At 34.7% G+C, this 12,894-nt stretch overlaps 1 protein-coding gene across 1 annotated transcript; it reads right to left on the bottom strand.

Annotated features, from left to right (window-relative positions):
- Positions 1 to 458: 458 nt before the first annotated feature.
- LOC149130633 (uncharacterized) lies at positions 459 to 12,894 on the bottom strand. The gene is made up of 2 exons (XM_089344383.1): positions 11,547 to 12,894; positions 459 to 6,089 (listed from the first exon to the last, which is right to left on the bottom strand). Exon 2 carries the CDS (start codon positions 6,080 to 6,082, stop codon positions 485 to 487), a length of 5,598 nt encoding a protein of 1,865 aa, XP_089200509.1. The 5' UTR covers positions 6,083 to 6,089; positions 11,547 to 12,894; the 3' UTR covers positions 459 to 484.

Here is a 12,894-nt window from a genome sequence, read left to right on the forward strand (position 1 = left end):
CACACACATGTATATATATACACAGACACATGCATATATAAACGCACATATATATACATATATACACACTCACATGTATATAAACACACATATATACACACACACATATAAACATACATATATACACACACATATATACATATACACACATGTATATATATAAACACACATACACACACACACATGCATATATAAACACACATATATACACACACACATGCATATATAAACACATATATATACATATATACACACTCACATGTATATAAACACACATATATACACACACATGAGGAATGTGTAGAATGCAAAGTATGCGATGCAGGTTCGATTCCCGGGTGAAGCCATTTACAATAATAATAATAATAAGAAGAAGAAGAAGAAGAAGAAGAAGAAGAAGAAGAAGAAGAAGAAGAAGAAGAAGAAGAAGAAGAAGAAGAAGAAGAAGAAGAAGAAGATTGAAGTTTAATATTTCTGGAAATATTTATTTGTCAAAATGAAAGAAAGCAAAAGATTGACGTCCAGGAATAATTCCAAAAACCATCAAAGAATTTTCTGAAACATCCAAACCAAGAACTTCACAGACTTCATTATCATAACCCCTGAGGAGTAAATATTTTGGATTATCTTCTAATCCCCGGATTATAATATCTTCAGATGTTTCCCCTTCAATATGTCCAGGTATTTCGTAAATATTGTTGTCTCTATCTGTTGTATAAACACATTCACCATTTATGGTTAAATGAGGTCTTGGAATATGAAAATCCACACCAACATACATTATTCCTTCTTCTGTTCTTATCCTCCTCACCAAAGACTTTTCCCTGAACCATTCCACAAAAAACCAACCATTCCAGCATCCAGGCAACTCCTCCAACCCCTTCAACTCCTCCACCCCCTTCAACTCCTCCTCCTTCAACTCCTTCCTCATAACAACAACATCACCAAAAGATGTGACTCCCACACCATCCACCCCTTCGTCTCCCTCCAACCTTCCCCATCTCTCCATCTCCCCCCTACACACTTCATCTTTACATTTCCCATCTTTCATATCAACCACATCCACATAATAAGGGTCAAAGATGTCGCGGTCTCTGCAACAATAGTAAACCTTGTTGTTCTTCAATATTCTTTTGTATTTCTTGTCTCTCTCTTCTTGAGTCATGTCTCTAATATAATGACCACCACACACGAGTTGATTGTCGTTGTATTTAGAAATCCTGTTGTAGTATTTCTCAGTTCTGATGGTCTTTAAACGACAGAGATCCCTGTTGAAGACCCTCATTTCCTTCCCAAAGGCCACAATGAAACATTCGTCTGTCCACCGACAAATGTCCAGTGCTTCTTCTTGTTGTTGTTCCTCTTGAAGTATGTCCACTGTTGTTGTTGTTGTTCTGATTAATGTGAAACTTTCTCGAAATATCAACACACTCACATTCTCATCTAACTTAATTAGTTTTCTGTTCAGGTCCCTAATGTCCCTATTATCATAACAAACAGGTTCCTCAAATGCAGGAATGGAAAAAGGGACCATTGCTGTTCTATATGGAAGTCTCCTCACTGATATTTCATCAATTCCTGAATTATCAATCTCCGCTATGTAATTACCACATCTCACCTTTAATCTACCTTTACTAATTATTTCACCTGATTCCCCTCTTCTTCCTCCATCTCCATCTCCATCTCCTCTGTATTCCAATTTATTAATTAATTCATTACTGAATATTTCCCCAGATGTAATGGAAGGGAAACAAAGACCAGAATCAAGATTTAATAAAGACACAGATTCCAGAACCTTCACTTGGTCCCCGTCAATCTTTATGCAATGACATTCAATCAATTCAATATGTTGACACCAGTAAATACCCCCCACTTTTCTCCATATTACACCATAAGGGACGAGACTTGTCCAAGCTTTAGATGTCTTCAAATCTTCTCCATTCAGTTGAAATATTTCTTTTCTTTTAGGAACCGTGGCCATTATGTGTTTTCCTTGTGTAAAACACACACCACCAACTAAACTTGCCACATTTCTGTGACATAGCAGCTCCCCGTCTTCATCGAATATTTTAACATTTCCATTATTGGCTTTTTCACACACAACTGTCTTTCCTTCATCAGAAATATCAAAATCTTTTACTTGAACAGCAAATTCGTCTGTTTGTAAACGAGCAACCGGGAACCTTTCTCGATTCACCATAAACAACCCTTCAACATACAATTCATTCCCCATTCCCTCCCAGGGGCTTCCAACAAACCTTGGTCCTTTACAGTTCATACTGAAGAAATCTACTCTATCTTTATAAATTCTTGCATTTAAAAATATTCTCTTGTATTCCCCATCCTGGGTCAAACACAAAATGTTTTCATATCGAGATGAACCTAAATATTTCTCCCACCCACCCTGAATGTACAAAAAACTGTCATCAATTGTCATCCTGTCATCATCAAAAGAATAATACTCAATGTAGTGTCTGACTGAATGTAAATATTGACCATCACTGTTGAAGAAAATTATGAATCTTCTGTTGAAGACAATGATGACATCTTCAGCAGTAACTTTAATATCCTTGATGTCATCAAAATAATAATCTCCATCTTCGCTTCTCGTTATTAATGGTTCAGGTATGTCTATTTGTTTTATTTCCTCCAAACTCGAATGTATCTCATCAATACCAACAAAATACAAATGACTTTCATCTCTCCATTTACTAAGAACCAGTTGATTGTTTGATAAAGAAGCCACACAATCATAATTATTTCTCGTTTGGTAAATTACCAACGACAATGGAAATTCCACTTTTAATGTCAGCAATTGGGATTTATTATCATCATCTTCATCATCCCAACTCGTAATGACCAATGTGTTTGACTGCCATCGACACATTTTAATTTTGTTATAAACATTCCATTTGATAGAATCCAAAAGTTGACCATCCAATGTGAATATCTTAATGTTTCCATTCTCCTTGTCCCATCCTGCAATCAGATTATTTTCAGTTATAACCAAACGATTAATCTCCACTGGTTCTTTGTCTCCCAAATGTTGAGGGAGAGGAATATGTCTGCCTTTATCAGAAACTGTCAGATCCTGTAGATATAAAGAACAAGACAACATTTCACTGACAGAAATGTGTCTGGAAAATACATCTACCAGGTCGATATAATAATTAAGTTGATTATTTGTAACGAGATCATTAACCAACAAATTATGATCGTTTATAGCAAACATACGGCTGTTCTCTATAAGATATACAAACATTTGGTCAATAGATCCACCGTAGAGATTGAGGGGACGTTTCACTTGGGACATTAAAACACTGGGGACCATCTTAATTCTACGAGGTTGATGACTGACATGACCACCACTACTAATGTGCTTGAAGACAGCTTCTGGTTGGGACTCTAAACCACTGGACACCATCTCAATACTACTACTACTACTACCATCACTACTACTACTACTACCATCACTGCCACTACTCTGACGACGTGCACTGCCATGACCACCACCATCTATTCTAGTGTTGTACTGAAATACTTTTCCCCTAGTAACAATTAATAGCTTCTTTGTTTTCTTGTCTATTGATAATGATTTCACAAAAAAAGGGATATTAATTGTCTTAATTGTTTCAACTTGATTATCAGAATTGATGGCTAAAATATCTAAATGGGATGGTTTATCACAATAACAAACAATTTCACCTCCACCCATCTTACACACCCGTACATAAGGCTGCCTTAATGATACACTTCTCACTGTCTTTGATAGGTTTCCAATGACCCTTAATTGTTTCTGTAGGGGTAATGTGACACCTATTTGATGAGAATCCCATCGACATATATCCGTAGCTGGAGACGGCAGAGATAATCTCGACACAATGTCTCCTTCATTAGAAATGTATAACAAGCAATCATGGTTGATGTCGGACACCACCAACTGTCCATTCGCCAGATTACATATTTCGCCAATGACAAGTTTTTTGTCTTTCTCCTTTTCTTTGAGTCGTAGATTTAGATTTCTGATATAAGGATTTTTCAGGTGTAAACAACAGCCAGACGACCAGTCCTGATACTTGTAAAGAAGGACCCTGTTGAGTTGAGTGTCCGGTAGATAAACAGTCCCTTGGAAAACAGCAATGTGAGGGTGAACAGGGAAAGGCAGTTGCCACTGCCATTTCATTTCTCCATATATATCATAACATATCAGAATAGAGTGTCTCTTGAAGAGGACATAAAAATAAACATTATCAGAGTAGATGTGATGAGGGTAGCCATAGAATGGAAGGTATTTTTGAAAAAGTTCTTCACCACATGTCGAATAAAATACCATTTTATTTTCCCTTCCATCTACGACTACAAAATTAATTGGAGTTGCAGCAATGGTGACGTTAGAATGTCCCAGAGAAATTCTTTCAATAATGTCAACATTATCTTCGTTGATCAATAGGATATGGACCTCATTTTTGTTTTCAGTGGTGGTCACAGCTAAACACTGATTTGATGCAATATGACATATTTCCATGTAATCAGTTTGGACCTTTATTAAAGGGCCTTTTCTTAGTTCAGGACAGGTGATATACTGAAATCCTTTCATTTCACGATAAAATACCAGGAATTTGCTTCTGTTTATTCTACAATAGAAAGAAGGAAGCTCAAGGAAAACTAAATTATTTTGGCTAATTATTTCCTCATTATCAGTGAATAATTTAGCTTTCTTGTTTCTGTAAATTATTAATATAGAAGATGTAGACATAGGTAGAATATTTGTAATGTTGTTGCAATCCTCAATATCAATATAGTCTTTTAAACTGGGGGTATGTTGCTGGTGGTTGTATGACAGTTTGGGCCAAAAGTCTTCATTTGTTTCAATGGCATGTGGTTTGCCAAAATAATCTGTTACCAAAATGGTATCTTTAGCAACAGAAATAGAACGGCATTTCCTGCCAATGTCCCTCATTGTCACACCACCTTTAGCTGAAATCCTGTAAATGATCTGTCCCTGGAGGACATAGAAATAGCTTTGGTGCAGAGAGATTTTACTTGGGAGGTGCAGAGAATGGGTCTCTACCTCCCATAACTGTTGGCCATCCATATTGTAACAGATTAGTCTGTTAATACTGGAAAATGTAATTAAAAGTCTTTTTTGGACCCCTACAGCAATATCTGTTGGTGATTCTTTGGTAATGAATTGGTTCTGAATTTTGTTATTCTCCCAATCAATTTGGTAAACATTCTTACCAAACATTTCTACACCTATAAGTGTAGAATGTTCCAAATAACTCACCATATGTAACCCCAACTGTATCCTTTTAATCTTGAAACATGTGGGGCTGATAATAAGAATGAGTTTTCGGAACGGGAGGGTTGCTAGAACCATGTCTTCACCGATTCTTGTGAAACTGGTGACAGAAGATGGACAATGGACATCATTTCTGTCACCGTCTCTTGTCACACAACATATTGTCATACAATGGTGGGAATATGTTACTATTCCCTCCTCTATGATGACAATATTGGATATTGCTGTGATTTTGTCAAATTCTTCTCCAGATTCCTCGATCTTTGCTTCTCTGGTCACAACTGGGCAAAGAGGTCGAAATTTAGTGATTATTTTTGGTGGCTCAATGGTTTTGTGTTTGTCTTGTAGAATATTTCTCTTTAAATAGTGTTCCAGGAACAATTCTAGTTTTCCAAAAATAAATTCTTGATTGTAATCGGTTTTTTTAATGTCTTTCATCAAAATTTCTATTCTCTGTGTAAAATCTTTTAGAAAAGTATTTTTATCCATTCCTATACTTTTTAAAAAAGTACAAATTTCTTCCCGAGAATTTATCAACAAATTCATTTTGTCTTCACATGCATTGAATCTTGTGTAAAATATGTGTTTGTCCAAAATATTTCGTCCTCCCATTATTTCCCTCTTTTCATGGACTCCTTTATGTTTTTTTTGTTTTGTTGTTGACTGAGATGAACCTCGTTTCTCTGACATTTCTCTCCTTGAACCGTCATCTCTCTCATATTTACACTTTTTTGTTGTTGAGTCCCTTTCCAGAGGGGTAGGTTTTGTTTGGTCTTCCATAGTGAATCTGTAATGAAATATAAGGAAAACATTTAGCTTTGTGAAAATATTAAGGTTTCAGGGAGATGATGTTTGCTTCATTATTTGAAACACTCAAACAAAACATTTATGTATTTCTGTCAGCGAATTAATCTTGTCTAATTAATATTGAAACAACTTTCTGTTGGAATAATAATGATTAGAATTAAACACCTTATTACAATCTACTTTGAGATATATTAATAAGTTTCATTAATTACATGGAGTCTAAATATTAGCAATAATTATATTCACTGTAAATGATATTTTCGTTCAACATCACAAATTAATAGTCAAGTGTGGTTTAGATTTATTTAACGATAATTAGTCAAAGAGATTCCCCTGCTCCAAAATTATTCAATAACGAGACACTCTAAGCTGCAGAGGAAATTAACTTTAATTGGTATACATGCTATATTATGTCCCAACACACAACAATTATGTTCAAACTTCGTTAACATGGAGCAATTAGCAAAACATAGACTTTATGTTACATAGACATTTGTCAGATACAAGACAGACTGAACATTTTGCTAATTAGATGGAATATAAGTATTACTAATGATTATATGTGCTGGAAATGATGGGACCGTCATGGTTGGCTTGGTTTCCATCATATTTACCTGGATTAAGAGATATCAATAAAGCTGGAGATGAAACTGTTCTTAACCTGACAAATGCTGTAAATCTCTCAACATTCCAATATAATCCACACAATTATCATAGACAACACTGATTAAACTTGGAAAGCTTATCAAAAGATGGGCTTCCATATAATCACACTGATACACAGCATGTTGAGAGGATCGTTATTATTTGTTCCTGATTGAGATAATAAAGATTGGTTAATGAATAAGCCTAATTAATGAAAGGTAGGTTCATCTTAATTATATTCAATGAGGGCAATATTCAGTTACATCAACCCCAATGCGTAACTGGTACTTGTTTAATCAACCCCAAAAGGATGAAAGGCAAAGTCGACCTCGGTGGAATTTGAACTCAGAACGTAGTGGCAGACGAGTCATAATGATAATGGTTTCAAATTTTAGCACAAGGCCAGCAAGTTCAGGGGAGGAGGTAAGCTGATTACATCGACCCCAGAACACAAAACGGACTTATTTTATCGACCCCGAAAGGATGAAAGTTGACGTCAGCAAAATTTGAACTCAAGACCATAAAGATGAACAAAATGCTGCCAAGCATTATTCCTGGCGTGCTAACGATTCTGCCAGCTCACCACCAATAATAATAATAATAACAACAACAACAACAACCCTACCTTTCCTATTTCATATCCTTCATATTTCCTCTTCTTTTACTTTCGTCTCTCTCTTTCATGCATTCACAGTTTCCTTTTAAACACCAACTTCAACATTTCATTTCTATTCCTTTACATTAACGTTTCTGTATTATTCGGTTGGTGCATAATTATTGCGGTTTGTTTTTTCAATAAAGTTTATTCAACAAAAACAATAACATTTAACAAAAACATATGTAAATGATTATTCTGGAGCGTATTCACCATCTACTTCAATTACTGCTTCCCATTTGCTTGGCAGCCAGTTGGAGTAATCATTTAAAGATGCTTCTGTTAAATGTTGTTATCGTTTTGTTGAATAAAATTTATTGAAAAAAAAAGCCGCAATTATTATGCACCAACCTAATGTGTGTGTGTGTGTGTATATACATGTCATCATCATCATCATCATCATCGTTTAACGTCCGCTTTCCATGCTAGCATGGGTTGGACGATTTGACTGAGGACTGGTGAAACCGGATGGCAACACCAGGCTCCAATCTAATTTGGCAGAGTTTCTACAGCTGGATGCCCTTCCTATATATATATATATATATATACATATATATATTATATGTGTGTGTGTGTATCTATCTATCTATATATATAAATGGAGCAAAACACATATAATCCATAAGTTCCTTTTTAATTATATGCGTTTTGCTCCATTTATTATTATTCTTTATATCTACTCAAAATACATCACTTTAATATGAAATTTCTACCCATTAACTGGGTATGATATCCCAGTTTTTGTGTGATTTTTGCTACCCTGGTAACTATTAACATATTTGCATTATCGAAGTTTTTCAACCAAGATAATATTAATAAATACATAAATTAATATATATATATATGTATATATATATATATACATACATATATATATATATATATATATATATATATATATATCAACAATTGCAGTATGGAAGGTGTTTATAAGCCATTTAAAAAACACTCAGAAACTGTTAGATTTACTTCAACATTTAAATTTAATTTGTCAAGATATTTTCGTCGCTTTGAGACTGAGACTCGTTCCCTGCAGCACAGAATTTTGTCAGGGAACAGGTCGCGGTCTCAAAGCGACAAAAATAATTTCACAAATTAAATTTAAATGTTCAAGTGAATCTAATGGTTTTAAATGGCTTATAAACATCTTCCCTGCTGCAATTGTTTTCGTTTCAGCACAAGATTCCAGAACAGGTCACTTGCTATGCAAGTACATCTCAATAATATATACATATATATATATATATGTATATATATATATATATATATATATATACACACACACACATATAGCCTGGTGCAGCCATCTAGCTCACCAGTCCACAGACAAACCATCCAACCCATGCCAGCATGGAAAGCAGACATTAAACGATGATGATGATATATATATATATATATATATATATATATATTCTTGTACTTGTTTCAGTCATTTGACTGTGGCCATGCTGGAGCACTGCGTTTTGTCAAGCAAATCAACCCCAGGACTTATTCTTTGTAAGAAAAGTCCTTATTCTATTGGTTCCTTTAGCTGAACTGCTAAGTTATGGGGATGTAAACACACCAACATTGGTTGTCAAGCTATGTTGGTCGGACAGACACATAAATACATCCATAAACATATATGACAGGCTTCTTTCAGTTTCTGTCTACCAGTTCCACCCCCAAGGTTTTGGTCAGCCCAAGGCTATACTAGAAGACACTTAGGCAAGGTGCCATGCTGTGGGACTGAACCCGGAACCATGTGGTTGGGAAGCAAGCTTCTTGCCACACAGCATCTCCCATGCATATATCTATATATATATATATATATATATAGATATATAGATATATATATATATATATACCACAGATTGACAAACCCAAAGATCCTGACTCCATACATCAGAAGCGTAGTAGAAGCAATGGCAGTGGCCAGATGGGTGTGTCTTTGAGACTGGAGCCTTAAACTGGCGGAAAAGTGGCAGGGACAACTACAACAGTTGTAGCAGTCTTGATAATATAGAAAAGGAGAAGAACGATGAAAGAGGGAGGAAATGGATGAAGAGGAGGCAAGTAAGTAAAAACTGGGTCTACATTGATGGAAAATAAGTTGAAAAACAGCCTCAGAAGATCTGACCTCTGTGGCTGTGTTTAAAATCGAAAGTGGTCAACCAGATGCCATAAGATGTAGAATGACTGGAAGACATTTGAAATCTGAGGGGAGCCTTTCTCTCTACATGTGTAACCCCTGCCAATGTCTTCCACATAGAAAGAAAGAAGTGGTTGAAGAGGAAGATGAACACAACAATGATGACAAATGTACTCCAGTACTTGACTGGTTCTTTATCAATCATAATATAAACTAAAGCTGACCTCACTAGGTATTGAACTCAGGGCACCAGAGAAAATACTGGAAACAGTCTTTTTCTAAAATGTGTTAATGCCTTTGCCAACTGACCCCTTTTTACATGAATAAGTTCACTTGTGTTACTGTTTGATTTCTATGAATATATTATTGCTTGAGAGAGCATCATTAGGGAAACATAGCCAGGTTGTACCTTGGCCAGGTAATAACAAATCATTAATTACATTTTACACAGGTGTATGTTCATTGGTGTATCTGATGTCACCTTGGAATTGCTTGATTTTTAGACATTTCTCTTGCTTTACTTCAAGAAATATACAAATTTATAACATAGATTATTCTTTCAAATACAATATTTAAATGTAATTTATGAAAATGTATTAAAAATATAATCTTTTTAAATTTCATAGAATGTTTAACCTTTGTAATGCCAAAATACAATTTATAAAGTTGAAACATTAAAACATTAAAATCATTTTTGTAAACAGTAAATATATTTGAAATGCAAGAAATATATTTGTTTAAAATATATTAAAACTATGGCTTCTATTGTTGATGTTTAACTGAAGGTTAATTCTTGTCTAGCAACGCTATAGTCAAAAACACTCCAGCCATGACCCTCCTATAAGTTGTCATGATTGAATGTTTTTAGGAGCATTTTAGGGACTGTGTTGTTGGTTTTGTAATAGAGTTTATAATAATTGCAGACAATGTGAAATAATTCTCAGGAGCCATCCCTCTGGTAAATAATATCGAAGATGGTGAGAAAACATATTTAATACATTCCACATTAAAAAGGTTGATGTAGGATAAAAATGAGCTGAGAGAGAAAATATATGTTGCCACCAAATTGTTTAATATTTAAACATTTCTTCTTGTTTGCTTCGAGATATAAAATAGAAATGAAATCACCAGAACAATTCCATTTACATACAAAGTTTAATATTAAAATTTAAAAATCAGTTTAAAAAATTGATTGAAAGAAGAAAAAGATCAATTAGTCATCATTAGAATGGGATTTATACTGACTCTTTGTGTTCTGGGTTCAAATTCTGGCAAGGTCAACTTGGACTTTTATTATGCAGGGGTTAATAATTTAAATACTAGTTTCAGAGGGTAGAATTAAATACTGGACAAGATGCCTTGTAGTATGTAATGTGGTTGTTTGTAATCTGAGTTCAAATCCCATTGCGGGCACCCTAGGTTGCAGACTTAATCTATCGCCTAATTTCACGCCATCAGCTGGCCCCTGAGCTGATTTTAGCAGAGGATTTCTCTTTTCTATGCACTCACGTTGGGCCTCTTGTCTTGAGAATGCTTTTCTCCCACTCACCACTGTCAGAGACCCTGGAAAAAGAAAGGGTCATATGCAGGGCCCTTCTCCCTCGACCATGCTTTAAAAGAATTAAGTTTACAAAAAACAAACGAATCTGCCATAAAATTAATTTACAAATTTTAAATTTCACTTGGGACTTAGGAATCCACTGTAAACTACTTAAAATTGTGTATCCTTAGATGAACATATCCGTTCCTTTAATTTCCATCAAATAGTTTTGACATAGTTACAACCAAACCATACTTTATATTATATTCTGGAAATGAAATGTTTTACTTGTGATGTAACACTGTAAAATGTTTAAACAATGTCTTGTCTATAAAATGGTGTGGGAAAATAAAACAATATCTATATAACAGTATATTTATGTTTGAAATAATTCAAATGAATGTTTAGCAATGTAAATGTGTTGGAAAATTGTGTGTTAGATAAATATCAGAAGAATATTATTTACCAGAGTCAGTTATTGGGTCTTGATTTCGGCTTGAAGTCTTTCTATCTCAGAAATATTCTGTGAGTCTGCTTCGCTCGAATAGCAATGAAAATATGGCAACAGTTAAGAGGATACTTATAATATATCAGGGAGTAGTAGGCATTGCCTCCTCGTGTGTGTATTTATATATATGTGTGTGTGTGTGTGTGTGTATGCATCTGTATGTATGAATGTATATATAGATGGATATACACATGTTTATACATAAACGTCTGTGTGTATATACATATGTGTGTGTGTGTGTGTGTGTGTGTGTATAGGCACAGCAGTGGCTGTGTAGTAAGTAGATTGCTTACTAACCACATGGTTCTGGGTTCAGTCCTACTGCATGGCACATTGGGCAAGTGACTTCTACTATAGCCTTGGGCCAACCAAAGCCTTGTGAGTAGATTTGGTAGATGGAAACTGATAGAAGCCCATTGTATATATATATATATATATATGAAAGGTGAACTGAAGCAAGTAAAAGAATATCAGTGAATGAGTGAGAACTTTACACAATATCAAAATTTGGTAGAAATAATAAAGAAATTTTCCTGAAATAACATTCTACCGTCTCATAAGCACACACACGCACACATACACACACACACATAAATATACATAGATATGCTTATTTTTATATGTATGTGTATATATTTATATATACATGTATGTGTAAAAATCCAGGTTTCATGACAGTAACACAACTACGGAGTTACCGTTGTGAAACCGGCATTTCTTATGCTTGAAGAATGTCGGTATTGGTCTGGAATCCAACAGCCTAGAGCTCTGGTGGAGTTTCTCTGGAAATAATCAACCAGGAACTAACTTATGTATATGTGTGCATATATATATATATATATGTGTGTGTGTGTGTGTGTATGTATGTATAGTGAGAGGGAGACAATAACAGATAGCTGGCATTTCTTAAATAGGACCCAAATTTTGGCAATTTAGTCAAGAACAGGATTCTGTTTCAGTATGAACATAGTAATTATCTCTTTAATTACTTCAAATTAGGTGTAATCATTTGATTTCTGTGTTTAATTTCAGACTTCGTATATGGGATTAATATTTATATCTGGAAGAGCATTATTATCCTCTCATTGCATTCATCATCTCAACTTGAATTTTTCTTACAAGTTTTCTAGTCTCTGCTCTACAGGTTACATAATCCACTGCATTCAGATATATTCATCAACACACACACACACAATTCTGCTGTTTTCATTTGCTCCACCCTTCTCCTCAAAGACATCTCACTTCTTTCTTGTCCACTACCAAGCAAACCGAAACATGTCCTGCTTCTCATCATTATCTTACAGAA

The sequence above is a fragment of the Octopus bimaculoides genome, chromosome 28, assembly GCF_046866305.1.
Source record: "Octopus bimaculoides isolate indiv1 chromosome 28, ASM4686630v1, whole genome shotgun sequence".
Classification (NCBI taxonomy): Eukaryota; Metazoa; Mollusca; class Cephalopoda; order Octopoda; family Octopodidae; genus Octopus; species Octopus bimaculoides.

Excerpts from the sequence above, each read along its gene's own strand:
- LOC149130633 (XM_089344383.1), bottom strand. The coding sequence starts at position 6,082 with ATGGAAGACCAAACAAAACCTACCCCTCTGGAAAGGGACTCAACAACA.